The 26,533-nt window shown below is 36.7% G+C and overlaps 9 protein-coding genes across 13 annotated transcripts in view; 5 read left to right on the forward strand and 4 right to left on the reverse strand.

The window, feature by feature from the left end:
* LOC122403669 (pseudouridine-metabolizing bifunctional protein C1861.05) overlaps positions 1–3,567 on the reverse strand; it is a 36,136-nt gene extending 32,569 nt beyond the window's left edge. The window contains exons 1-6 of the mRNA XM_043407316.1: positions 3,548–3,567; positions 3,134–3,389; positions 2,641–3,003; positions 2,228–2,567; positions 2,007–2,131; positions 1,833–1,892 (exon numbers count right to left, since the gene is read on the reverse strand). Coding sequence (XP_043263251.1) covers positions 1,833–1,892; positions 2,007–2,131; positions 2,228–2,567; positions 2,641–3,003; positions 3,134–3,367 — 1,122 coding nt within the window. The 5' untranslated portion in view covers positions 3,368–3,389; positions 3,548–3,567. The remainder of the gene's footprint in view (positions 1–1,832; positions 1,893–2,006; positions 2,132–2,227; positions 2,568–2,640; positions 3,004–3,133; positions 3,390–3,547) is intronic.
* A 1,209-nt stretch (positions 3,568–4,776) lies between these two features.
* Positions 4,777–6,034, forward strand: LOC122404319 (very-long-chain (3R)-3-hydroxyacyl-CoA dehydratase hpo-8). Its single transcript, XM_043408252.1, has 5 exons — positions 4,777–4,970; positions 5,123–5,240; positions 5,309–5,541; positions 5,627–5,802; positions 5,892–6,034. The coding sequence occupies exons 1-5, from the start codon at positions 4,888–4,890 to the stop codon at positions 5,969–5,971; spliced, it is 690 nt and encodes a 229-aa protein (XP_043264187.1). The 5' UTR covers positions 4,777–4,887; the 3' UTR covers positions 5,972–6,034.
* Positions 6,035–6,401: 367 nt separating this feature from the next.
* On the forward strand, positions 6,402–9,425 carry LOC122404324 (X-ray repair cross-complementing protein 6-like). Of its 3 annotated transcripts, XM_043408266.1 has the most exons (11): positions 6,402–6,445; positions 6,529–6,731; positions 6,811–6,982; positions 7,097–7,538; positions 7,658–7,757; positions 7,848–8,085; positions 8,171–8,332; positions 8,394–8,621; positions 8,702–8,892; positions 8,966–9,073; positions 9,214–9,425. In XM_043408266.1, the coding sequence occupies exons 2-10, from the start codon at positions 6,564–6,566 to the stop codon at positions 9,071–9,073; spliced, it is 1,809 nt and encodes a 602-aa protein (XP_043264201.1). In that variant the 5' UTR covers positions 6,402–6,445; positions 6,529–6,563; the 3' UTR covers positions 9,214–9,425. The 3 variants fall into 3 exon arrangements, with proteins under 3 accessions (XP_043264201.1, XP_043264195.1, XP_043264204.1); XM_043408260.1 differs by lacking the exon at positions 9,214–9,425 and having other exon boundaries at positions 8,966–9,118; XM_043408269.1 differs by lacking the exons at positions 8,394–8,621; positions 9,214–9,425 and having other exon boundaries at positions 8,966–9,118.
* A 427-nt stretch (positions 9,426–9,852) lies between these two features.
* On the forward strand, positions 9,853–12,702 carry LOC122404339 (potassium/sodium hyperpolarization-activated cyclic nucleotide-gated channel 1-like). The gene is made up of 9 exons (XM_043408278.1): positions 9,853–9,903; positions 9,978–10,216; positions 10,425–10,640; positions 10,754–10,916; positions 10,986–11,119; positions 11,238–11,425; positions 11,501–11,706; positions 11,993–12,202; positions 12,282–12,702. The coding sequence occupies exons 1-9, from the start codon at positions 9,853–9,855 to the stop codon at positions 12,567–12,569; spliced, it is 1,695 nt and encodes a 564-aa protein (XP_043264213.1). The 3' UTR covers positions 12,570–12,702.
* On the reverse strand, positions 12,568–13,875 carry LOC122404346. Its single transcript, XM_043408281.1, has one exon. The coding sequence runs from the start codon at positions 13,761–13,763 to the stop codon at positions 12,699–12,701; it is 1,065 nt and encodes a 354-aa protein (XP_043264216.1). The 5' UTR covers positions 13,764–13,875; the 3' UTR covers positions 12,568–12,698.
* Positions 13,876–15,101: 1,226 nt separating this feature from the next.
* Positions 15,102–16,724, forward strand: LOC122401068 (ninjurin-A-like). Its single transcript, XM_043403007.1, has one exon. It carries the CDS (start codon positions 15,913–15,915, stop codon positions 16,585–16,587), a length of 675 nt encoding a protein of 224 aa, XP_043258942.1. The 5' UTR covers positions 15,102–15,912; the 3' UTR covers positions 16,588–16,724.
* On the reverse strand, positions 16,694–18,665 carry LOC122401063. The gene is made up of 5 exons (XM_043402993.1): positions 18,012–18,665; positions 17,823–17,907; positions 17,532–17,743; positions 17,114–17,455; positions 16,694–17,032 (listed from the first exon to the last, which is right to left on the reverse strand). Exons 1-5 carry the CDS (start codon positions 18,129–18,131, stop codon positions 16,694–16,696), a joined length of 1,098 nt encoding a protein of 365 aa, XP_043258928.1. The 5' UTR covers positions 18,132–18,665.
* Positions 18,666–19,145: 480 nt separating this feature from the next.
* On the forward strand, positions 19,146–23,739 carry LOC122401077. The gene is made up of 6 exons (XM_043403018.1): positions 19,146–19,852; positions 21,743–21,926; positions 21,997–22,175; positions 22,254–22,313; positions 22,425–22,528; positions 22,607–23,739. Exons 1-6 carry the CDS (start codon positions 19,769–19,771, stop codon positions 22,857–22,859), a joined length of 864 nt encoding a protein of 287 aa, XP_043258953.1. The 5' UTR covers positions 19,146–19,768; the 3' UTR covers positions 22,860–23,739.
* A 332-nt stretch (positions 23,740–24,071) lies between these two features.
* On the reverse strand, positions 24,072–26,403 carry LOC122400640 (CDC42 small effector protein homolog). Of its 3 annotated transcripts, XM_043402189.1 has the most exons (4): positions 26,146–26,403; positions 25,908–26,021; positions 25,323–25,616; positions 24,072–25,238 (listed from the first exon to the last, which is right to left on the reverse strand). In XM_043402189.1, exons 3-4 carry the CDS (start codon positions 25,575–25,577, stop codon positions 25,230–25,232), a joined length of 264 nt encoding a protein of 87 aa, XP_043258124.1. In that variant the 5' UTR covers positions 25,578–25,616; positions 25,908–26,021; positions 26,146–26,403; the 3' UTR covers positions 24,072–25,229. The 3 variants fall into 3 exon arrangements, with proteins under 3 accessions (XP_043258124.1, XP_043258129.1, XP_043258135.1); XM_043402194.1 differs by lacking the exon at positions 26,146–26,403 and having other exon boundaries at positions 25,846–25,911; XM_043402200.1 differs by lacking the exon at positions 24,072–25,238 and having other exon boundaries at positions 25,317–25,616.
* Positions 26,404–26,533: the final 130 nt, after the last annotated feature.

Consider the following 26,533-nt stretch of genomic DNA (forward strand, 5'->3'; position numbering starts at 1 on the left):
GCATCTGTTTTTTTTCTCGACGAGCTATATACATATACACGAACTTAGGGGCGAGAACGAAGAGCGATTGGAAACAGTAAATGTAACTCCGCAGATATAAGTAACGACTATAAAAGTTTCCTAAATAGTTCTTTTTATATAAATGGGATACACGCAGCGCGAGTAGTCTGTATTGATTTGCGCTGCAAATTCGTATAAATATGAATACGATACTCAACGTACTTGGCTTCCTAGCTAGGATTAATCGAAATCTATAGGATTATACGTTTACGAACGCAATGATAATGAACACACTCTATTAGTAGACTGTACATAGCGGTGTTCGGTAGAATACGTTAAGTCGTCGATCGTCTGCTTAAGAAAAAGCCGCCAAACCGAGTTCAACGCCGAGGCTGTTGTTTCTTTGGTCGTGTCCCTCGAGTAACGCGAACAGAACTTGTAAATCCGATGGCTCGCCGTTAGACTTCGTATTTGATCTTTTGCATTTCTCGTAATTATATCAGTCTGGACAACAGGGTATCATTAGCATCGTACGTCAACGCGTTAGATTACCAGAGAAGCCATCGTTGAACATCGTTGAGCCGTTGTGTTTCTTCTTTTTCGTTTCTTTCCTTTTTTTTTTCACGCGTTTGACTTTCAAATACGCAGAACGCATGACTATTCGAAACGTTAAAGGAGCCGCGTTCCAACTAGCCCGAGGTTCTTTCTTAATCAGGCCATCGAATTGTCGTTGAATGTACTAAGATAAAGAAAATAATAATACGAAAGCTTACACCTCGCAGACATACAGCCTCTGCCACTAAATGTATATAAGGAACATTATATGTATAATGACAGATAGCGTAATCGATTTTTAACTGATCATTTAGATGGCAACTACGTTACCGCAAGCCGCCCAGAAGCGAATACCTACACGCTACCTTTTGAATTAGAGTTAAGCTGTCGCGTTAACTTTTGACTGTATAGAATAATGTACTCTCCTCTTTTGCTTATTTTTATTTTACTTTCCTATTATTTCATTCCCTTCGGTTGTTCGTTCGATCCTCGTGTATGAATACGTGTAAACGAACGGAAAACTTCGTGTCTCTATGTTTCGTTCAGGTGTATCCTAACAATTATACGATCCCATAACGAGAAAGGCTTTAAAGGTTCAAATGTGTAGTAATTTGTAACTGATTGATATTTAAATGTAATACGTATGTATATCGAGAAGAATGGAAGAGAGGGAGCTTTGAATAGTGCCTGCTTAAAACAAAAAAAAAAAAAAACCAACTCAATCTACTGTATCTGTGAATGGTTAGACACGGTATGTACGTTATTTCGTACATGGTAAATTCTATAGAAATACCGTAGCCAAGTATGGGAAAAAGTGTTAACCAATGAAATGCGTTCGTTATTTTGGTAATTATACATATTGTCATGCACAACGAAACACGCTTATCTCGAGATTTTTTTTTTTTAGGGAAGTATCTGTAAGTACCATTTCGACCGTCATATCGAGATTCAATGATATAGAAATATTCATTTAGTAGAACCTTCCTTTTCAAAGTGTTCTATCCTTGCATTTTCTAATTTTAATACCTTGAGACCCGAGCAAAACGATACGTTAACTCATTGTTCAATAATGTTTTGCTAATCTTCTATTACTACATCGTATCACTCTTCCCCATACTATACTATGCGTTCATGTTATTCAATATTCTTAAATGTACATAAAACCTATGTGGTCGTAATTGTATGTAAATACTGTTAAACGTTCTATAATTCCACTGAAATATGAATACAAAAAAAATTGGTTATTTAGTATAATTCTAACTTAAGACTTGACTCACTTTCATCTCAGACTCCTTCACCTGTAGAGTGGTATCCATCACAGCCCCGCCAATCACAACCTGCGTTAAATCGATCGAACGATTCAAACGATAAAGCAGTACGATTTACGTTTTTAAAAAACAGAACTGACGCGAAATATTTCTCTAAAATATTTTCGTCTCGATTGAACTTACCGGGTTACGTTCAGGTGATAAAAAGCATTTTGTTGCAGCACTGTTGGAAACACTTTGATACCTTTCAACGAGATTTACTGCAATTTCTGCTGCCACGTTCGCATTATTTTCTACGAGCGCCGCGTCTGCAATTTTTAAAAGATGTAAATTAATGAAAAAAATATAGATTTTGTTTCCGCTTTCTTTATTTTTCCGTTAAAAAATTTTTAATTTTTACTTACTGGCTTGAAGAGATTGACCTTTCGTGATTTTGTTCAATTCCTCTAACAAAAATGGAGTTACATTCTTTCCAGTTATATCTTTACATTTTGCACTTTCTAAAGCTTTGCATATTGCTAATTCCATTTCTTTTGGATCCAATGCATACGTTTTAGGAATGGGAACTGCAAATAGCAGTCCTGTTCGAAGACCTAATTTTATTTGATACTTCAGGATGTTTGCTGCTTCTTTTGAACTAGAAACTTTATGTGGCGTTTCTATTTTATTAAATGTTTCGGTACAATAAAATGCTGGAAAATGATTCGTTTTGCCAATTTTTATTACAGGAACTCCTTGAGTTTCCTGGCAGGAAATATAATTTATTGAAACATCTGGCATAATAAAATTTATCTGTTGAGTAAAAAAATATACTAACTAGATGTTCTAATGTTTTTTCAATGTCTAAAATAGATTTAACGCCAGAGCAGACAACAGCTACAGGAGTACGTCCGAGTTCTATTAAATCGGTACTAATATCGAATGTTGATTCTGCTCCACGATGTACACCACCGATACCTCCTGTTGCCATTATTGGAATGCCTGATAAATGTGCTAATAACATAGTTGCGCTAACAGTTGTACCGCCGTTTAAATTTTGAGACACGATTGACGATATGTCTCTGTGCGAACACTTAATAGTCTTTGCAACTTGTGTGTTAGCCAAAGTTTCCAATTGTTCTTGATTTAAACCAACATGTACCTGCCCGTTTAAAATTGCTATAGTAGCAGGTACAGCACCCTAAACAAATACAAATATCTGATATAATACCGTTAGACATTTACTATACTAAAATGTCATTCATCTTCGTTAATTAAACGTGTATACAGATATATGTACTGACTCAACTATAGAGCTTAATAACAGTTACTTTTGATCTAACAGCATTTTCAACTTTAATAGCTGTCTTTAAGTTATCAGGATAGGGCATTCCATGAGTGATGATCGTGGACTCTAGGGCCACAATTGGTACACCATTTTTTTTTGCCATTGCTACATCATGCCCATAAACAAAAGCATCGCTGCTAAACTGACAATTATTTAACGAATAAAGTCTTTTCACTTTTCCAAAGAACCTTTGAAAATTTATCCACTGCATCTTCATGTTTTGAAACGTGTGCAAATAACTGTAAAACGTTTAATTATAGTTTATTACACTTGTTACTATTGGTAAACTGAAACATTAAATTATCAACTACCAGTATGGAACGTTGATAACATAACAATATCAACAGGTTATCAAAAGTTTAAGGAATCCATATAAGAGAAAATCAAAAGAAATTACATGGAGATTTTTGTGTATTGCTAATCATTCTGAATGCTTCAATCGGGACGATGTATAGAAACATTAGAAATGATTATTTTATCATAATTTATTTAATTCAATGTAAAATCACGATGATAAATTTCATTAATTCAACGAATATTTCTTAGTAACATTATGTATATAAACAAACATATGAAGTACGGTACGTTATTTCCTTTAAATTGAGACATTTAAAGTACTTAATTTAATTTAACATAACATTTGATAGTCTGAGTAATTAACATAAATCGAATTCAAATATCATCTTAAGTATTAATTTATTTGATCGTTCTGTATTGATTATAGTTCATTTTATTCACAAATATTTCTTTAAAGTACAAACATATTATACATTTTGTTTTTTGTTAACTAAATAAGTAACCATTCAATACATATGTAAAACTTCAAACAAAGTAGCAATGAAGAAGCTCAACAATAATATACAACTAGTATTTAAATTTACCGTACAATTCAATACGAGTTTAATATTTAAAAATTTTAATTATGAAAACTGCTGACTGAACATTAAGTATTAAACGCATTCCTTTTCTTGAACAATGCGGTAAAAAGAGTTGAACTTTGATCCAGAAAATCAGGAACGTAAATAGTACGAGGGGCATTCGTGTAAAATGAGTTCTAAATGCTTAGATATGTCAATTTTTAATAAATTGATATTAACAAGAAAGAATCACTTAAACTATTATGTATATATATATTGATTTCAGAAAATATTGTGAATTTCTTATACAAATATTTATACAAAGATACATTAAACATACAAAGTGCATAAAAACAAATTTCCGGTTATTTGAAGACACTTGTATCAGAAATTTTTTACTAGTTAATTGTCTTAGTATATTGAATAAAATCGAATACACTTGTACGATTAATTTTCTCAAATTTCTTAAATATTTATACTTACTAATATACTTTGAAGTTTTGGTTTTGCTGTTAGTAATGAATATTCAAAGAACGAGTTAGTAGAAAATTTCAAGATAATGGAATCTGAAAAGTTTACAATTTTATGTTACGATTCGTTATTTGATTGTTTACAAAATGAAATATAAAAAATAAAAAATGTTTGTATTAATGTTTTTCACGGAATATTGCTAGAATATTAGAAAATAAGAAAATATTTGACCACCAATTCGGTTTCATCGGTAGTTGCGACGCTCCTGTAGAAAGTACATATAGCGTGTCGGATATGATTTCGTCAGTTTACCATCGCACGTTTATAAGACTATGAATTTGAACAGTCTGTCATTAGGCTTATAGATTTTATTTATCGGTATAGTTTCACAGAATTCACGCTTAAACAAATGAAGAAAACTATGAAATCAAAGAAATCGAGTTCTGCCGGAGCACTTTATTTAAAAGTTTATAATATTGTGCAAGTTTTTGGGTAAGCGTTAATAGTATTTATTAATTTAGTAGCAGTCTAGGTCGAAAAAATGTTTAAAAAATTTGTCAAGTGGTAGTTGACGGGATCCTTCGTATGATAATTATTATAAACGAATATAATTAAAATGAAGTATAAAAAAACTGTTATTGCAGTTGGTGTTACATACTTTATAAACTTCTGCAAAATAATTTGTTTTCCATCGAACCGGTTGATTTGTGGCAAAATGTTAAGTGGCCCGTTGTTATTTTTCAATATGCAGCTCTTTTGGAGGTAAGTGTATGTTATTTGTTTCATTTTACTTATGGAATAATGATTAATAAAATATATTTATTTTGTAGATATTACACGCAATAGCGGGTTTAGTTAAATCAAATCCTTCACTGACAGCTTTTCAAGTTTTAAGTAGAGTTGTAATTGTAGTTATATTATTGGCAACTCCAGACAACTATGCTGCATCATCTTTTGGAGTTCCATTAGCAATATTAGCATGGTCAATCACAGAAGTAATCAGATATTTGTATTACTTTACAAATCTGATTGAATTTGTACCATATGTTCTTACATGGTTAAGGTATGTAATGTATAAAATTGTATTAAATATTTTATGAGCATTTATGTTAATCGAAATTCTAGCCAAAGTACTACGATTCTTACAGATACACGTTATTTATTGCATTGTATCCAATCGGTGTGTCGGGTGAACTGTTGTGCGTATATGCTGCTGTGAATTATGCAAAATCTCATCCACAATCTTTCGATTATGTATTTCCCAGTTCATGGAATTTTATTTATTACTATATACTTGTATTTATTATGTTAATATACATTCCTGGTAAGTAGACTAATCATTGTATTTTTACGCATTTTTATTCCATCACTATTTTATTTATAAAACTACTACTCTTTTTTATTATGTTACAGTTTTTCCAATGTTATATTTACATATGGTTGCCCAAAGGCGCAAGATTTTGGGAGGCGGCGCACCTAAAAAAGCTCAATAATGTAAATAAAATGTCATATATTCTTCTTTATAACACATTTGTACCTTATACAATTTAAATAAACTTGTCAGTTTATAAAGACCTAGTTTCAGTTTACAAAAACCACACCTGGTTTCTATGAATTTCAAATGTACTTTTCGTTACATGTGAATATGACTTGAAATACGTACAATGAATTTATAGTTTCAGTTTATTAATTTTATTACAGAATCCTAATTAATATTAATAAGCTAAAATGTTACTTGTGTACATAAAGTCAAAATCAATCATGCTAGACTACTGACCAGTGTATATCTTATAAGATTTGTTTAGATCGAATGCGATTTCTTCGGTATTGTAAATACACCTTTATTGATGCAATTTTTGATACGCACGTGCAAAAATTGTCACATCTAGAAACTTAAGAACCATGGCAGAGGTGAACCTTATGGTTGGAAATTACCGCTTATAGGTTAAATAGTTGTTTAACAACAGGTAAACACTGTTTACTAAACAGTACATTATTATGAAGAAACATATTTAAATAAATCTTTTATTTATAATTGCTTAAATTATAGGTTTTATTGCATTGAGAAAATTTATTAAATTAAAAATGGCATCTTCGTTCGAGGAGATATTTGAAAATGAAGTTAGTCTGGACGAAGATCCTAGTGAACTTTATGGTATTCGAGATGGTATATTGTTTGTAATTGATGCAACACCTCCAATGTTTGAAATTGATCCCCACGAAGGAGTTTCATATTTTTTGCAGTGTATAAGGGTATTATATTCTAGTACGATCCTGTTGCTTCGCGCTCAAATGGTTTATTTATTAATTTGTTTTACTATTTGTTGCTTAGCAATACAAAGAAATTCTTAAGCAGAAGTTGGTTTGGAATAGACAGGATTGGATGGGTTTAGTGCTGTTTGGTACTGAAAAAGGGGACGTAGATTCTGAAACAAAAAATGTATTGACTCTTCAAAAATTGAACCTTGTTTCTATGGATAATTTAAAAGAAATTATAAAAATAGGTAATTTATTGGAATTATTTTCAGTAACGTAAACATAAGAGAAAAATATAATTTAACGCTGACTTTAGAATTTTATTAATTATTTTTATATTTTCTGTTATGTCCGTAATATAGACGAAGGGGGAAAATGGGAATACTACAGGGACATTGCTTCTTCTACTGCTTATCCGCTACACGATGTATTGTGGCACGCGGCACGAATATTTTCAGCTGTAGATATAACTATGCCAACACGGCGAGTCATTCTCTTTACGTGTCAGGATGATCCTCCAATGACGAATAGCAATGAAAAGCATCGAATACGAGTAAAAGCATCAAATTACAGCGAAATAAGAACTCAATTATGTATTATTGGTCTGGGTGAAAATTGGAATCATGACCTATTTTACAAAGATCTGGAAATATTATCAGAAAAAATTGATGCTGACGATTACAAAAGAACATCTATAAAAGATCTATTGCACGAAGTAAAATTACCGTCTAGAAATATGGCAACATTACCTTGGAAAGTGGGAGGAGATGTGATCATAGATGTAGCGGTTCGCAATCTTTCCGTGTAAGCGACAAAGTATCATAATTTTTTTGATTTGATTTTGTTTAACTTCGTTCTCTTTTATCATATAATTGGGAGTTTTGTTTATGGTTAATAAATTTGAATAATAATTTTGTGTACAGTAAAAGACAATATTTAAAAAAAGAATGGATATCCAAAGAAACCAATATTCCTTTAACTTCACATTCGTACATGAAACTGGCTAGCGACAGTCCTAACGAAGTTCGTATTTCACTAATTTCTACAATATCTTATATTTATCTCTACCATGTAACATAATAATTTTTAATATCTTTTTTTTGTGTATACTAGGAAGAAGGAGATGACGAGGAGAACGAACGATTACCGGAGCCTGTATTAGAAACTCAAGTTCAGAAATACCAAACATTTGGTGGTAAAAGAATATGTTTTACAATAGCGGAAATGAGATCCTTGAGCGGAACGCGAGACCCAGGCATTGATTTAATTTGCATAAAGCCTATTTATTATCATCCATTGTATCATTTTGGTGCGCCATATTTTATTACACCCGGTAAAAGCAATCGTAAAGGTAAAATTAATTGAAATTTCGACAAATTACAAATATCAAATTAACATTATAATAATATTAAAATGATGAAAATTTGTTGGTTTAGATAACAGATTATTGTTTGGTGCAATCGTTGACAAATGTGACTCAAAAAATTTGATGATAATATGTGCAGTAACACTAAGAAAGCGTTCCTCGCCGAAACTCTATACTATGATACCGAATTCAAGCAATGGAGGTTTTTATTTATACCGAATACCATTCAAAGGTTCGTTTTTGAAATACAATACAACATAATTTTTATTCATTTAACATAAAATCATTTTTAGAACGCGTTCGAAAACTTGATAAATGTTGTCCAAAATATATCTGCAACAATAACAGTAAACCTTCGGCCGATCCAAATAGAGTTCAACTACTAAAAAAGATAATTAAAAAGATAAGAATTCGATACGACCCAGCATTGTTCTCAAATCCGAAACTGCAAGTTCAACTTCAAACTGTAGAGACACTGGCTTTAGACTTGGAACAGGGTGAACCGCCGCCAGACGATACTCGTAAATTACATTTAAAATATATAAAGTACAACATTTTATACAAAGCTCGATAACAATGAATTTGGAAATTTTGTTTTAAGTTCCAAGAATCGTCGAGATGCAGAAGCTAATAAAAGATTCATTAGATAAATACCACGAAATGTTTGACGAAGAAGAAGAGTGTACAAGTAGTGAACCACCGACTAAAAAAGTGAAAAAATCTAGTGAAGCAGATGCCATACCTGATTCATTCAATGAAGAAGAAATTCGGAAAATTATAGCACAGGGAAAGGTACATCAATAATCATATACTATTTTAAATAGAAACGAGGAAAGAAAGTTGATGATATACGTGTTTGTAACAGATAAACAAAGCTACTGTACCGCAGTTAAAATCCATGTTAAAAATCTTTGGTTCAAAAACATCTGGTAAGAAGGAAGAATTGATCAGAAGGCTTAAAGAAGTTGTTTGAGTAAGTTTTAATATTTATTATTAAATTTGTTATTATCTGTGCGCATATAAATATAAGGAAAAGAATGTACATTTTGTTTAAACATAATTTTATATAATAAAACTTTTCTAAAAAAAAGCCTTATAACTTACCTATTTCAGGGTGGCTTCGATATCTATTGTATTTGTAATAAAAAGTGTTATGTTGTTTTATTTCGTCTCGGTCTAAATCTGGCGAATCGATCTGATTAAACAAAAAAATGAAGGATAAACTGGTCCACTGGACTGGGGGATAATTCGGGCAATGAATCGTTCTTGTCTCGTGGAAAACAGTCTCTTTATTGCTCCTTTTATTACGTTATTACGGGAGCCACGTGCTTTACACGTACCCTTCTTCCACGAGAAGAAGGCACAGTCTGGCACAGTGTGTTTACATCCCCACTCCTGATGCAGTCCGCTGACTCACAGGTATTGGACGAAAACGGTGACGAAGATCGGTGACAGCCAATCAGCGGACTGCAACAAGAGTGGGGATGACAACACGCTGTGCTTTCTTCTCGTGGAAAGACGATACCTACACAGTGCTATCAGACAATAAACTGGCGTTAGGTTTGGGATGAAAGAAGGCCAAATGTGAGCCTTTTCTTTTCGTTCTTGAAACAACTGAATCCCAATTACGTCAACCGGCATACGATTTCGATTCTCGATCGCACAGACATTTTTATTTTCCAAGCAAACGTTCAGGGTTGCTATTATTAACAATTTTATCCGATATTTAAAAAAACCATTTTAACCGGGAAAATGGATCTAATGGCTTACGTGCCCCATTTTGCGGACGCCCCGAATATCGAAGTAAGTTAAACGCCAGTTTTTGTAAATCATATATCGTTTGACATCCGAAGTGTGTAGTTTTTTGCATCACGCAGCTTATACCGGTTATTCAGCACGTTTGCGAACAGCCGAAAGAACAGGACGAGTTGGAGAATCATATAAAAGGGAATTCGATTCGATCTAAAGTGCGACGTTGGTTCTTACGACAACGCGTTTTGTCACGGAAGCATCCATTGACACGTTGGTGGTTGAAAAGCACGTATACAGTAAATTATGAGATCTCGAGACACATCAAGTCGTATCCCTTCATGATACATCCTTTCAGCTCGTTCAGGTCGATCACAATATTTCCCATATTTTTCCAAACATTTATTCCACCCTTTGGGAAGTTTTTCGCCGAGTTTGACACCTGTTATACGCATAATAAGTTCAGGAAGATGGCATAAGCGAGCCCAAGAGTCAAACTCGGTTAAAATTTTTCTTGCAACAGATTAAATAGAGTATAAATAATTGCTTCAGCTTTCTGTTTTCGATTCCTACAGAATCGTTTGGGAATCGTTAATGACGGTATTCACCTTCGTCGCCCTTTTGGTAATTCCAGTCTCCATCACGTTTTACTTCGAGATATACGACAACTGGTACATAATCAACGATGTAATGAACATCGTATTTATGTGCGATATAGTAATGTGGTTCTTCACGGGTTACTATGACTACCGGACCAAAGTCATAGTCCTTAATCCCAGGATAGTTGCACTGTATGTTAATAGCTCGATCGTTACCATATCGTTGATAAAGAGTACACGATCTTCCTTCATTTTACATAATTATGAATTCTAATTATGAAACTATTTCCCCCATGTTCGTACAGAGAGTACATAAAGAACTACTTTCTGATAGATTTTATGACCGTGCTACCTATAGGAATCATCGATTTCGTTATACCAAACTCAAAATGGTATTGCACCACCCTGAACATGATGAAGATCTTACGAATTCGCAATATTATCGTTTATTCCCGCAGACTTCACAATGTCAGTTTTCCACGACGGTAATTTTTAACGAAAAATTATTACACACTAATAATTTCTCGCAATTTTTAGGTATATCGGATGAACTACCAATTGTACAAGATTCTAGAAATGTGCACTATCACCGTGTTATGCGTTCACTGGGCTGGTTGCTTAGAATACTATGTCCCGATGTCTGTGGCTCACCTAAGTACCTTAAGCAACGAGTTAGTACCTGTATCGTTTCCTATTTATCGTGATCAGGCTTCGTATAGCGACGACATAAAAAAAATTAATTTAAAAAATTGTAACAGATTTATACGATAGGTTCGTATTTATATTCAGCTCTTGGATCAAAACGGCGTACTTTCTAAACAAGAAAACGAGAACGAAGAGGTATCTGGTTTGCTTGAATCGTGCTATCACCTCGTTGGTCCGTTCCGCGCATTATCTGAACATGAAAACTACGGAGGATATAATATTGAACTTGATACTAACGATCATCGGGTTCCTCGGTTTTATGTATTTGTTGAGTAAGCAAAGTCGAACCACGAAAGTTATTTCCAAGTTCTCGTATCAATGTACAATGTTTCCTCCTTGTCTGTTAGCCCAATTCTCTCATTTGATGACGACGTTTCATATAACGATCAAGCGCCACTTGAAGATTATACAACAGTTGCAGGAATACATGAGATACAAGGAGTTACCGCACTCGTTGCAACGTCGTTTATTGATATTCTATCGTTACCGGAACAAGAAAGGCTTCGAGAGGAACGCGAAAATTATCAACGAAGTTTCGCCCTATCTGCGAGAGGTTCGACGTTGGACTATATCTACGGTGCAGAGTTGGGCACATTTCATTCAAAAATAACGAATATTGGTTCACAAAATTCGTTAATCTGATTTACAAATGAAATAAAATTTGTCCAACTCTGTTTACAATCTTGATAGATAACTTACTTTCAGAACTTAAGTCTAACAGATATATTTTTATCGTTTAAGTAAGCGTTCGAATACTTTCGTGAACCGCTCTAATAGGTTTCCTAATTTCCCCGAATCGTTAAAATCTAATAAGACGAAACGGGGATATCTGTTTCCAGAAACTCATTTTACACAATTATCTGAGACTGATCAGCAGCGTGAAACTGTTCAAATATCTACCAGAAACGGTGGTGGCACAGTTGGCCAGCGTGTTACACTCCGAAATTTTTATGACAGGCGACGACATCATTAAAGCTGGCACGCGCATCGAATCCCTGTATTTTATCGCCTGCGGCACCGTGGCGGTTTACACTTCAACTGGAAAAGAAGTAACGTTAACGTTAACTCTAAACATCGTACTCGCTATTCGTCGGTTTCCGTTATCGATAAGATTCCTACAATTCCAAGATTTGTCACTTGGAGGATGGATCTTACTTCGGTGAAATGGCGCTGGTGATGGAAAGCGAGCACTCTATAGCGACCGTGGTCGCGGTGGAAACCTGCGAGCTAAACGTCTTAGATCGCACCAACTTCCGACGACACATATCCCCGTATCCAGACCTGTTGAATCGCTTGCAAATCGTGGCCCTCGAGCACTTGGAGAAGAGTCTTTCCCTCAAAGAAGCTTACAATCTAGACACCCCGAGCGGTCCTCGTTACATTAACATAAGCAGCATACAGGGCAGGAGAAAATGAACTGTTCCGCTGTAGAGCGTTAGATCTATCTTGTTTCGAAACGTTTAAATAAACAATTGAAACTAATTTTAACTAGTAACAATTTATCTTGATCGCTCGAGTCGCCATTCCAAAAGTAAATTTCTTGCATCAACGATACGAGGTCCTCCGTCTATATGGATTTTTGTAAGACTGTTGGTAAACCGACATGAGTCTCCAGTGTTCTGGATAATCGTCGCTTCTGGATCCGTTTACGACGCTGAACGGAGGAGACAAGCTATCGATGCGAAAGGATCTCCTAGCAAAAGGAGTCTTGGGCCTAGGCACCGTCGTCTTCGAATCGTTTCTCCGTTGATCGTTCTGACCCTTCTCGAGGCCCAACGCCAAACCGACGGCCGACTTTATCAGTCTGGGATCATCCTCGAAGCTCCTCGGCTCGCAAGCCATACACCTTCTGAAGGACGTTCTCTTGGGTCGTTTCTCGATTCGGTCATCGTTCGCGATCCTCACGTTCTTCAGATCCCTGCTAAGACAATCGCAGCAACACACTTTTCGATCCGCATCTCTGTTCTCGAGGCGATCCGACTTTCTTCGCGTCTTGCATCGACTCTGACAACGTTCCCCGTTCTTCGCGACCCCCGAACGAAGAGACGTTGCGGAGTTCGGGGCACGTTCGACTCGCGTGAAGATGGCTGGAGCTGGTCCACCCTCGGAGCCATCGATATGAGCTGGTCTGGGCGGTTCGTAGACAGGATCCACAGGAGTCTCCCAGCAGATCGCCAGATCCATCTTCGTTTTCGGCTCCTTGCAGCCCAAAGTTGGTCCGTAACGTCCGTTGGCGCGGTCTTTCGATTTTTTGTCGCAACAGTCGCAACGTCCACCCGACGAGACTCGACGACAGGATCCTCCCGACGTGGGGATCTTGAAAACAGAGTCGTCGACCTTGTCCGGAAGTGGTTGGTGCTCGAGATTCTCTGCGTGGAGTCTCTTCGCGAAGGCGAACTGGTCGTAACAGGAGGTTCGACTCTCTGGCAACGGTTCCGGCGAATCCTCCTTGACCGACCTCCTCTCCGGACATTCTGGCACGTGTTTCGTCAAAGACGATATTCTCATGTTCCCCGAAACGTACTTGGGCTGGCAACATTCGTGCGACTCGTTGCTACCGGGTGGAACGACTATTCCCGGACAGTGGACGCAACACTTCTGAGCTTTCATGTTTCAGTTACATCGTTTCCTGTTGCGCTCCGAAGAAACGATTTACTTCCAGTAGTTTTCCAGTATAGTTGAAAAAGTATAAAGAGACGCGAGCTTCCACGGAGGATTTTACACATTTTGTAATTCGAAAAGGAAGATCTGACCGCGAAGCATGTGCCTTTCGTCGAGTTTCCGCGCTCCGCACGAACGGGACTGCGGAAATGCTGCTTCTAGGATCTACGTCCACGACGATGGTTGTTTACTTGACGACCAGCTAGCTCGATACCGCGATTCTACATAGCTATACGAAGATAGACTCGTTCCGGATAATTTTAGAATTCATAAGGCACGAGTGTCCTCCGATCATTGCATACAGAATGAATCGCACAGTTAATTCCTGTAATATACGGAGCTCGATCGAGTAATATACTCTGCAACTGTTTGAAATATATTTTTCGTATAAATGGTTTTCAATTAATTTAAGTGGCAGGTATATTTTAAATCGCGAAGGAAATTTGATTGTACCCTATGTAACCCTTTGTTAAGGACGACCAGGTCCGGTCAGGTAGTCAAGTAAAACGGTTACAAAAGCTATTGACGTCGAGCGCGGTCTTTGCTCGAAGGGGTATTAAAAGATACCAATAAATACCAATAAATTAAAAAGAAAATATAATGGTCAGGTAGGCGGAGAACTTCGGTATAACATTTGAAGCAGTTGCAAATTAAATTCGAGTGGAACATATACAGAGACTTAAAAACAATATTTACACGTTCAGTTTTTTCACAATTATCTCCAAAAAAAGAAACGAGCATGCAAATACTTTTTTTAGTCACTGTATACTCGCGTACCATTCATAACTGATTCATAACATATTCGCATACTGGTTCCTGGGTTAAGCTTTCGCGTAAGGCGGTTCACGAATCGAGCAACTTCCTGATGTAGCTTGTGATTCCTCGTATCGTTACACAATACAATTATAATTGGTCGTGTGTTGGTAGTGGAGTTGCTGTTCGCACGCGAAGCGCGGCTCGCTTTGGGAATCACCGATGACGATGGGTAAATACAGCGGAACTCTTTTACAGTACTCTACTCAGGATATAAAATTTGCATCGATACGATAAAATAATATAGAATCGATAATCTTTCTTCTTATTTTTTTTTTTTTAAGTAAACGATATATTCCTGCGTTCTACTGATTCCGCGAACAGGTAGACATTATTTATAGTAGCATATCGTGAATCTTACAAGGTTCCGTTGGAGCAATGCCATTCCCCTTCTATTCTATCACAAGGAAACCTTGACATAAAACATTAACAGAGGGTCTTTAAACATGCCCTGAGGAGCACGTGGCAGTAACACGCAACACGCCGAGTCTTAATGATTTCCCTCGTATTGATGAATCTACATTGTATTCAAAGAACTATAAACGAATGTCACGTCGACTCGAACCGTTCACATTAAATTTATTCTCAGTTAAAATAACATTAACGGAAATCAAGTTTTTAGTGATTATCGACTTCTTTGTTTGAATAATTCACACAGTGAGCTCGTTCCTACCGTCTGTACCGTGGACTCTAAACAATACTGTTAAAATGTAACAAGAGTGTGACGAACAGTGAGCGATTGAAACAGCATTAATTGCGGAAAGCTGGACAACAACGACCCTGAGGAAACCTGGTAAACCCGGAATCTGGTGGGGATATAGTGACGTTCCAACGTTAACATCACGATCGCGATCAATCAGCACGATGATTCAACTTGTTCCTATTTACTGAATGGAGTCCAACGTTCTATGAATCTGTTACCACCGAACAGATCGGTTTCAGCTAAAAGTAGCTACAGTCGTGCGCGAGTACAAAAGCGTTTCCTTCTCTAAGCGAAACAAGCGCGCGATGTACAACGCGTATCGGCGTTAACATTCATTAGGGTAGATAACGCGAGCCGCAAATTTTTATTTTTGCAATCGTAATTTCCGTTTGGTGTGCCGCTTCTTTGTTCCGCCGTCAACGAATCTTGGAATCGTGCGGGGCAGTCCGATGCAAGAGACCTGCCCGCTGATGTTGGATCTTAAAAACCGTGCGTTTTCCGTGCATTGAGGATGTTTATTGGCAACCACTGTCTGAAAATATCGTACGCGAAGGATTATAATCGACAGTGAATTAATGAACAATGGCGCGACCAAACACCAACAGCAATGAAATCATTTACATGGACGACGTAGAGGACGGAGTGACGGAACCGTTGACCTCCAAGGAATTGGAGGCGACTATTACACCGCGTTTCGTCTCCTTGTTGGAGACCGACAACACGAACAACCCGCGACCGACTTCCGGGCCTGAAATCGACGACCTCGAGCCAGAGCGGAAGCCATCGATCGGTTTCGATCATCGGGGAATAGACGACGGTCTCCTGCCGACTGCTCCACGCACACCGGACATCTCTAACTTCCCTGTTAACAATATTCCGTTCTTTCCGGTGGCGCCTATTCAACCGATACCCGACGTGAATATCTATCAGCATAAGAAGACGCTCGCCCAAGGAATGATGGACCTGGCCCTTCTCTCTGCCAACGCGAATCAATTGCGTTACGTTTTACAAACTGACGGGGGACATCCGTATTTTTATCCTTCGTTGGTCATGATAGGTGCTAGCTTGTTCTTGCAAATCGCTGTAGGAATAGGTCTGATCTGGAATAGCAGATACAACGTGAAAGACAATGCGCAAATGTGCAAGGCCGAACGGGCGAACAATTGGACAGTGATCGGTATATTTTTGGTGACCATTCTTAACGTTTTTATCTCGTCGTTCGGAGTTGTTGACCAGGTCACGGTCATTCCCGCATGATCCCTGGAAAATTGTACAATAAGACTCGATCGAATTGAACGGTTCGTTCAATCGTAAGTATAAGTATTGGACTGATTTGTGATCTCGTTTTATTTTCTTAGAAAGATTAAAGTTGAATACAGGAAGGGATTAGCTGTAGAATCTTTTTCAATTCGTCGGAAAGTCTTTCCTTTTTCTCGGCTAAACCCTTCGTTTCTTTGTTCAATTCGGCAGAAATCTCTGTTAGCCAATTATCCATTTCTGTTCCATTCTTTTTCGACCTCAACAAACGCGATACGCATCCAAGTTTGGAATCCTGAGAGCTGGATTCCTCCTTGGTAGACAGAGTGTCAAGCTTTTCTTTGACAATGTGATTTAACAAGGAAACGAATTTTATAACTTCGTTCCAATTTATATTGTTTACACTGGAATCAAGAGATTTGTTCTGCTCATTGACTACTGTTACCTGAAATTTTCATTATTGTCGTTCAATCGCGTTTTGTAGTGTACATATAACGCGCAAAGATAAAGCACAATTTCAATTTACCATCCATTCAAAAAATATATATTCCTTTTTCAACCATTTCATATGTATATCTAATAAAGTACCAATGTCAGATAATTCTTTTAAATATGTTTTATCTTCGCCGGATAGTGCACTTTTACTAGATGTTGCAATATGTTTTATCAATGCTAATTCTGATACACTCAGATGTGGAAGAGCACTGGTATCGATGCTCGCAGCATGAACTTTGCTTATTAAATTAGCTCTCTCAGTAATCAATTCAGATATTGCTTTTATATTGTAATTCACTTTAGTGCTCAAGTGTAATATATTATTTGTTTGTGCAGTCAATGTCTCTGGTATACTATACTCTATGTCTTTCTTCTAAAACAATATGTAATTTCAAAACACACCTCTAAATTTGTATCCCAATTTAACCAACACCTAATGTAAAAATTACTTCAAAGTTGCATGACTTAGAACATTCCCTTCCAAGTACACTGTCGGATAAATTTACTCTAATTATGCTACTGAGAACATTTTGTGTTCCAAGAAGCCATGCTAATGCTAATAATAACTGTCTGTTGTTCTTACTGTCCTCGTCGAAAGCATAAAACTCTATTGCTGGGTACTGTAAACACGCAAAATACAATTTCGTAGCCCACGTCGTATCTAAAAACAAACCAAATCTATAAACAGATTTAAACAAGTGTCGTGCAGTGTCTAATAAATAAATTTTAAATCAATTTACCACATTGTTCGAAATTGATTTCGATCTGTTTTTCTCTTACAGCCTGGTAACTCAAAACATGCAACGCTTTCCAGAACGTCTTGGTCTAACGCAGAAAATGTATCATCGATTAAAATTATCTTTCTCTTAGTTGCTTACGCGCGAAAACGTTACGTGTAGAGGTTATGCGATATCGCGCGCAACACTCACGACATTCTCGGCCGTGCCATTGAATTTCGCCAGCCTGAAATATTCGGGTTTCATCGTGACATGGATGGATAAATTTAAATGCTGGCATAGCAGGGACAGAACACTCCTTATGTCTGACATTATCACGATTCGAATCGAACTAACATTTCACGCACTCACTTTTCAATAGTTTCAACCTCGCGTGCGTTCGCCCATTTCCCGCGCTTTTCCTACGTTGCTCAGCTGTTCCAAGGCCAAACTTTATTTTGGTCAAGACTATTACGTCGTTACTAGTCCACGCGAAATGACTTTTTTCAATAATTCCTAAACTTTCTGATGGCAGTTAATATGTTAATGATACAGTAGAGGATCGATAAACGTTTCGTGCTTCGTTGTCCTAAAATATTGTGTGTATTTGGGTCGGAAACAAATATTTCTGAACGTCAATCAACTTTTATAGCGTCATTAACAAGTATTAATACGCACGGAACAAAATAAAAGTGTGTTATTTAGGACCACCTGTCCCGTACGAATTGTTTCGAACGAGGGTAATATCTTTTTGGTTCTGACGAGAATAGTTCGACGTAATTACGGTTGCAAGCTTTAATGAGGAAGTCGACAGGTAGCCGTGTTGGTCACCGCAACCTGTAGTTGGCCGTGCCACCTGTTAACAGGCGGCAGATATCCTTTTTTTCAGAAAACTCCGAGTACCAGTCAATCGATTCCGTAATTGGAGAACTATAACAATGGAAGGAAGTCACCGTCAACGTAAAACGTAGCGTTTAATACTCTTTATTATCCTTAATAATTGTTTCAAGAGATCTGCATAAGGAATATTAAGTTGCAAATAATATATATCGAACAAGATATCAAATTTTGTTGCATAACATTGCTGCGCAAATTACAATCTATTAGATTGTGCAATAAGTTCATTCATGTCGATGACGGTACTTCAATACTTTATTATAAACTTTGACTGGATAACCAAATGATTGATAGCGAAAAATACTATTCACGACAGGATAAATTGCAAGCAACTAAATAAAAGAATTAACCACGTATCATGTACGATCCCGTATATGTTTAACGACGGTACAAAAATTATTACCGGATATTTTACCCTGACCATTATATTCGCCGGATCGTTCATAGATTGTCAAGTTTTTTCTAAAACAACATCGAGATGTGATAACTATGTTACCTTTGTTGTCGTTAAAAAATTTTTTTGGTCCGTCGGTCGAGGTGTTAATTAATGATTAACGATGCAAATGTTGTCGCCTCGCGGCTCGGTGGTTCCGTCCCGTCGTGTCCGTCTGCATTACGAATCCGTAATGCACCGGTAGGTCCTCCCCCGTCGTCTCCGTTCCCTGGGGCACAAAGGCAGCGATTACGGGCCGTTAATGTGACGAGAACCCCACCTGGTGCACGGAGGACTGGTCAATCGCGTGCGATCGGTCGAACGAGCAGGATTGCCGAGCGATCTGTCGACGGATCGAGCCCGTTCTTTTTAACTCTTCTCTTTTGCATAGTTCTACTCTGTTGCGTGCAATTCTGATAACGGTCGCTTCCGCGATCCGCTTCTCGGACGAACGGATAACCAGAGAAACGCGTATGTACAGTGTCGTCGGAACTCGCGTGGTTCCTTCCAAGTTTGTAACGCGACACGACTGTAAACAAAGACGAAAAAGAGTGCTCGTGTTCCACGACAAACAGTGAACCCGTACGGTTTCGTGTATCGTAGGCGCGAAGTGGACCAATTAGCGAGGAGGAACATCGTCATGTATCCAGATGTGCAGAAAATGGAACGAAAACACGACGGACTGATTTTAACGCTCGCCGAGCTTTGCCTTTTATTGGCTTTGGTAAGGAGACTAGGTTTTCTCAAGTACGCGCTGTTAGGTCCATCGAAATATTCTGACAACAATGCGACGAGTGTAACAACGACGATTGGTCCGAAAGAAACGATAAGAATCGTGTCGAATTTAGTGGATTTTCGAGTGACGTTGATACGATCTGTCGTTGTTAGTTTTTATTTTCCTCGGTTTTGACGTTTTGCGTGTACCTTGTGGACGTAACGATCGTTGTATCTTTTGTTTACAAAACTTGTTGCATTGTGGTCACGCATTCGTTGTATAAAGTGAATACCGGTTGATGGAACGTGTAGGAAATAGAACGATTATGTCCAATTTCAGTTAATATGAACGAACCGAACGAGTTATAAAACGTGATCATTGCCGCAGAAATTGTGATTTTCTTTGACGCTAGACGATTGAACAAAGTCTGCAATTAGTAGCCGGCCGGTCATATTTACGTAACCTGAGACTTATCGTCAAGTGACTTCTATCTCTGAAGTGAGAGTGAACTTGTGTTAGATCGAATGGTTATTTTTAGGCATTTTATCGTAAGGTCAGAGAACTTCAATAAATATAATGTTTCGATACGATTTTAATCTACACGAAAACACATTTTCAACTTCTTGGCTCGAGTATTCTAAAGCTTGTGGACGTTATGCTACGATGGATCGAATTATTCAATGTCTATCAAGTAGTTAGTAGTTTTAAGGATTAGCCGGCAAGGACGAATGGCATTTCGTGCGTACTTCTCATAAACGTTAGATTCGCGTATCATTTTAGGTTGACGTTTACGATTCGCAGAATTCCATAATACGTTACCGGGAATGATAAAAGTATAAATACATAGAAGACTTTTAAAAAGCTTCGATGGGAAGCCTGTATCGCGAATGTTCTACAAATACTACGACGTACGTAATTTAGATTAACAATACTTTCAAGGGAATTTTTGTCGCTTGACATCGAAAACAACTTCGTAACGTTTATTATTAGACTGCATCATTTATTTTATTTCATTTTTAAGCAAATTTGCGTCGATGCATTCACGCGCTCACCATTTAAAGTTCCATGCCGTTCAACGTTATAAAGTAATATTTACTTTTCGATATACGAAAATTTTATTTTGTTTAAATAATTATTATCGATTGAAATAGTATCAAGGCAATACGTCGGAGAATATTGTGACATATTCGTCTTTGTAAATTATATCAAAGTAGTTTTGATGTTTTTCTAAAATTATATTCAAATAAATTGCAAATACCGGGTTGAGAAACACTGTTTGAACAAATGGTTTTAATATGCTAAAATTCATTATTTGCCAGAAGCTCAATTATCGACGAATACGTTTATCTTAATTTGTGATCTTGAGTAATATATTCAATAAGGCGAGACAGAGCGAGAAAGAGGAAGAAGAACGATCTATCGATCTCTCAAAATTAATAACACGGGTGATAAATACATTGTGCAAGAGCTATTAATATTCGATGTCTCTTCTTAGCGGAGAAAGGATTGTTCGTGTTCTCTGACACGTATAAAGATATAGTGATAGAGCAGCTACACGAAATATGTAATCAAGGTCGAGGTACCAGATTCTCATAACGGTAGTAGGCTTCCCTTCGGATATATTCTATTTCTTTTACCAGATTCTTCGTACGGAAACTAACTGTACTCTATGTATAATGCCCGGTTTGAGCAGAACATTTTTTAACCGGACGATAACACGAACAATAACGCGCACAATTCGTACTTGGTCGATAGAAACGTATAAAATTTACGTACTTACAAAACGCCTGTCCCTTTTCTACGATCATGCTTAGAGTCCTCTTCCGTCCGATTCAGTCACCTAATGCAATTCAAAAGTTACATTGTAATTAGGGTAATCATATTTTTTTTCTTTTTTAGACAGTACAGAACGTTCATGCATATCCATACCCAAGTAGTCAAAAAGGCGAGGATGGTGGACGATCGTCTCTGCAGACATCGAACGATTTCGATGAATGGTTTGCCAACGATGATAGATCGAACAGTAGAGTTCGAAGAAATGCTTCGGACGCGTCCTCGAAACCTCTGGCAAGAAGTTTTCTAGGTAAGCAACGAGAAGGTTATTTTTAATAAAAATTATAAATCATACTCGAGCATGAACTTTTTGTTACCAGGTTCGTCGTTGCAGGAGATGCAGTCGGATGGTAAGATTGTATTTCCCGGAGAAATAAATCAAGTTCCGGTTTGCAAGGGGAATACGTACTGCGAGAAGTTGAACACTTATCCTGAAGAATTAGTGACTACCGCGATTAGACGCAATGAAACTCTCAAGTACCTGGCGGGTGTAGACGTGGTCAGTATTAGTATTATTTAGTAAAATGCTTCAGGGTACTTTCCTTCATGTTACTTCACGTGTTCTGTACGGTTACAGCTATCCGATGTGGAGCAGAGGATCGACTCTGTAGACGACGCGCCTCTCTGCGTATCCACCGTACGTATAAATATCCTTGCAACGCCTCTCGTGCTTCCTAAAAAAAAAAATAATTTTATTAGTACAAATAATTCAAAATTAAACCGTACAAAAAATTACGTACTGTTCTAGGAGCAAGTTATATTTCCCCAATCGGCGGAGAATAAGGACAGTCAATGGAAATACATTGCAAATCAGGATAACTTCAAGCAGGGTGTGAGGATTGAAAAGTGTAGGTAAGTGTCACGGAAAGATCGTCCTAGGAAGAACAGATGGAGAATGTAAATATTACAACATTTTTGTACAATTTGCAGCAAAGAGAACGTCAGTTGCAATCTAATTGGTAATCTCGCCGAGGGTTACAAAACAAATTGCAAACAGAAATACGTGTATAGACAACTTGCCGCAGTATTATCGGATGGTTCTGTTGTCCCGGACAGATTCATATTTCCATCGAGTTGCTGCTGCCATATATTGTTCACTGCAAATCCGTACATAAGGATGGGTCTCATGAGCGGAGAACCGAAAAGAAACGTTACGCCTATTAAGACACGCAGGAGGAAATGAACGCTTTAAGGTCAGCTCTTTTACAGAGCTTTTTAATCGATATACCTTTGACTCTCAGAGAGACTTTAGACAAATATATATATTTAGAGTACATAAAACTGTTAACGAGAAACGAATCGCGAGAAGCATTCCATAGATTGGAAAAAAATATTTCAAATTCTTGTAGCGAACAATCGAAATGTCTCTAAAAGAATGTATGCATACACGAGCTCAAGAAAGATTTGTACATATCGAGATCGCGTTCCTTTGTAAATTACCAGCTTGTAAATAACGTAATTTCGTCAAAAGTATAAAATACAATATAATATACGCGAAATAATCTACCAGCTTAGCCGGTGAAGTTAAGAAACTCGCAGGTGTTTCTTTGATAATCCATGGATCTATGGATAAATAAACCATAATTTAAGAGAGCAGCATGGCTGTCGGTGTACGTAAAATCATGTATTTAATGGTAAAGTACAATTTAATTAGATGCGTTTACGTACACGAATTTCTGACTGCACATTTTTTTTTTTTTTTTTCTTTATGCGAATAATTTGTATTTGAGGGACGAAGTGAGTCTCTAAAGCGAACATAGATCTATATCATGTGATACTATGTGATATTATAGTCAATGAGATCGATGTTGTGATCGTTAATTTAGAAATATTATGTTTTTTATATCCAATTTCGACAATAATAAGTATTCTTCTGCGGTTTAGAAGAAAAAGAAACAAGCAAATGCAGTGCGAGGCATTTTAAGAAATGATAATATACTCGTTATTGGTGAGGTACAATATTAGATACATACATATATATATATATATACACACACACAGTCTGCTTTTAGCGGATAGATATAAAAATTGCTATATGTATATGTATATTTACCAGTTACAAAACAAGATACATTATAATTTAAGAAAGATAAAGAAACTATTAATATAGTAAATAACATTTTTATCTACGAAAGTTATTTGTTGTTTTATTATTAAAAAATGTAATTAAATATATTAAAAGAAGTTAAAAACAGAAAATATATTTTGTTTTATCTCTACAATGCCTGGAAAAACCCACACATAAAGAGAGACCTCGTTTGCAAATACACAAATTTATTCTTACATATTAAATACAATACTTACATCTACGTTCTATCTTTTGTTTTAACACATCATTTTTTATGGTTAATCGAATACTTATACATTATGATTTGCAATTTTACATTTTCCTGCGTTGATTCCAAAAGTGTAAATAAATATTTACTACGTGTATAGAGGTCATTTAGAAAATGGGGGGAGTTTGTAAATATATTTCCAACGTTAGATATACCTAATAATTTCTTACAAGTGTATCCAACACATTTTTAGATTTAAAATGGTCCAGGGTTTTATATAAATTAGATTTTAGTAAATCCTTTAAGATTCTTTCCCCCTCCTCCTCGCATTCGACACTGGTCCATGGTTATAGCTTTGGGAGATCACGATTCATACGATTAAAGTACAACAAATAATTGCTAATACAATTCACGAGGTGTGATAGAATGATTATAGACTAGGCAAATACGTACAAATAATTTTTTTTTTTCTTTGATTTTTGACACATCTACGTTCCAAATATTACCTAATATAGGTTTATACACCCTATTCAGGGATTAATACAGAAGTAGGAAAAATGGGCCGTGCTTTGTGAACTTGGACGTTCATCGTATATACGCTAAAATATTTATCCATTAGTCAGCACAGGTGAACCATGCAAAAGTACATTCTTTCCTCTTTTTTTTTTTTCTTTTTACAAAAGCACTACTACGTAACGTGGAGTACTTACATTCTCACTTGGAAGTATAAGAATGGTATCTAATGCTTATTTACGATTAATCTACGATCGTAAGTCATAACCGTATCGAAAAACGTGTAAATATAATTAATATGTGATATAACAGCTATAAAGTTAGTATATTACCGTGTACGTCAATAAACATCGATTTAAAAAAAAAATAATAATTATAAAGTAATAGAAAAAAAAAAATGCACCTCAAAAGTGTTGCGTATAATGTGGCAGTTTGTGTTCATATTGAGCATCCAGTCTTTACCGTAGAAGGAAACAAATTAACAGTACAAAAGTCAAATGCACCTTATAAATAAAATGCCAATTTTCGTGCTTGATGCTGTCTCTGTGTAGACCAGGGCAACTTCCATTGTGACGTGTAGCTTCCTCTTATGAATAAAAATGTTTTAAAAACATGTACTTCTTGCAAGCACATTTGTATGTACAATGAGCTGCACATATGTTCGTCTTAATACAAAGGAACATAGAGATTAAAAACTCAGTCAATTTCTTAGTCCTGTTACAAGATTGTTGGCAGGCCAGTCTAAGAGCTTCTTAAAACTATTTTCAACATGCCTGAAATGAAAATAATGAATGTTTTATCAATTACCTCTTACTCTTCTCCGATGTTCTTTGCAACAAAAATAAAAATTGTTATACCTTAAGGCCGTACGTGGTATCATAGCCTCCTTTCATTTGCATCTGTGCTTGAATGTTTGATAATTGCGCACTGCTCATATCAACATCCCCGCTGCTAACATGTCCAGTATGCCTGAAGTTTGTAGGCACACCGATCATACTACGATCTATCCTTAGCCTCTGATGTGATCTTTGCCTTCCATTACGTGCTCTTGGTCCCTGTTGCGTTAAACAACAGGTAAAACATTGCACCCAAAGTTCTCCGCTGCCAGCCATTGTTTATTTCCCTGCTTTAATTACTCGAACTTCAAAGATCTGAAAAGTGAGATCGTATAACGACGATTAATAAACTTTCGTTATAAATAAATTCAATTTCTTGAAGGAAAGTTTGAATAATCACGGTTGAACGTAAAATTACGAAATCCTATTTATTTTTGATCGAATAATTCTTAAGCCATACCTCGAATTTTATTGCTTTTTTATCGTTAAAACGTGTTAGACAGCGGGCAAATATTTTAAAACAATTTTTACGGACGGAATTTACATTGTCTTATCGCCGTGCGAATGAGTCAGACGTGAAAGCCGATACAGAGTTCGTACACTTACCAGGTCGTCAAGTGATCGTACTGTCGTTCGGTCTAACCTTCGTGATGGCTTGAAACTCGAAAGCAGAGAAAAGCAAAACAAACATTCCCTTTTGATCGATGAGTGTGCATGTGCCTGAAAAGGACAACCAAATCGTTCGTATATCTCTTTGTGTTAAATCATAACAAAGATGAAACTTGGACAATAACGAAAAGAACGAATATCGTGGAAAAGACAAAGAGAATTAAACGATACGCACCGGTTCACAAAACGTAGACTTTCGTATTAATTTCCGCAAGGCATGTGGATCTGCGTCCTTCTTTCTTCTTCTAATCCATTCACCGAATCATCGTAAGATGATCATGTAACGCGAAAAATGTTTCAACGGCATGTTTTAAGTAAGAAGACCGAACGAAAGTCGTTTTTATCGGTTCTTACTTTTCAAGAAATTACAATTATCGTCCGTAAAAGAATTCGAATTCACGAAATCAAAGACGAATGTCAACGTGATCAACGGTCATCTGTAGAGTGAAATATACCGTATAATCGTGAGAAACCGAGTAAGCCCGAACGAAGACGAGGTTAGACGAAAAGTACCGATCTATAGGAACCCAGATCCGAGCACACAAAGAACATGTTGCGCTACA

The sequence above is a fragment of the Colletes gigas genome, unplaced genomic scaffold (genome assembly GCF_013123115.1).
Source record: "Colletes gigas isolate AHSC1104 unplaced genomic scaffold, ASM1312311v1 Colletes_gigas_Sc00002, whole genome shotgun sequence".
Taxonomy (NCBI): domain Eukaryota; kingdom Metazoa; phylum Arthropoda; class Insecta; order Hymenoptera; family Colletidae; genus Colletes; species Colletes gigas.

Coding starts and splice junctions, on each gene's coding strand:
- LOC122404319 (XM_043408252.1), top strand. CDS start 4,888: ATGAAGAAAACTATGAAATCAAAGAAATCGAGTTCTGCCGGAGCACTT. Junction 5,241..5,308: donor AATATGCAGCTCTTTTGGAG/GTAAGTGTATGT, acceptor TTTATTTTGTAG/ATATTACACGCAATAGCGGG. Junction 5,803..5,891: donor TATGTTAATATACATTCCTG/GTAAGTAGACTA, acceptor ATTATGTTACAG/TTTTTCCAATGTTATATTTA.
- LOC122404324 (XM_043408266.1), top strand. CDS start 6,564: ATGGCATCTTCGTTCGAGGAGATATTTGAAAATGAAGTTAGTCTGGAC. Junction 8,333..8,393: donor ATACCGAATACCATTCAAAG/GTTCGTTTTTGA, acceptor AATCATTTTTAG/AACGCGTTCGAAAACTTGAT. Junction 8,893..8,965: donor AAATTATAGCACAGGGAAAG/GTACATCAATAA, acceptor TGTTTGTAACAG/ATAAACAAAGCTACTGTACC.
- LOC122404339 (XM_043408278.1), top strand. CDS start 9,853: ATGGATCTAATGGCTTACGTGCCCCATTTTGCGGACGCCCCGAATATC. Junction 11,707..11,992: donor TTTCGCCCTATCTGCGAGAG/GTTCGACGTTGG, acceptor ATCTGTTTCCAG/AAACTCATTTTACACAATTA. Junction 12,203..12,281: donor ACACTTCAACTGGAAAAGAA/GTAACGTTAACG, acceptor TACAATTCCAAG/ATTTGTCACTTGGAGGATGG.
- LOC122404346 (XM_043408281.1), bottom strand. CDS start 13,763: ATGAAAGCTCAGAAGTGTTGCGTCCACTGTCCGGGAATAGTCGTTCCA.
- LOC122401068 (XM_043403007.1), top strand. CDS start 15,913: ATGGCGCGACCAAACACCAACAGCAATGAAATCATTTACATGGACGAC.
- LOC122401063 (XM_043402993.1), bottom strand. CDS start 18,131: ATGTCAGACATAAGGAGTGTTCTGTCCCTGCTATGCCAGCATTTAAAT. Junction 17,908..18,011: donor ATGGCACGGCCGAGAATGTC/GTGAGTGTTGCG, acceptor TTTCTGCGTTAG/ACCAAGACGTTCTGGAAAGC. Junction 17,456..17,531: donor CTAAGTCATGCAACTTTGAA/GTAATTTTTACA, acceptor ATATTGTTTTAG/AAGAAAGACATAGAGTATAG.
- LOC122401077 (XM_043403018.1), top strand. CDS start 19,769: ATGTATCCAGATGTGCAGAAAATGGAACGAAAACACGACGGACTGATT. Junction 19,853..21,742: donor TTTGCCTTTTATTGGCTTTG/GTAAGGAGACTA, acceptor TTTCTTTTTTAG/ACAGTACAGAACGTTCATGC. Junction 22,176..22,253: donor ACCTGGCGGGTGTAGACGTG/GTCAGTATTAGT, acceptor GTACGGTTACAG/CTATCCGATGTGGAGCAGAG.
- LOC122400640 (XM_043402189.1), bottom strand. CDS start 25,577: ATGGCTGGCAGCGGAGAACTTTGGGTGCAATGTTTTACCTGTTGTTTA.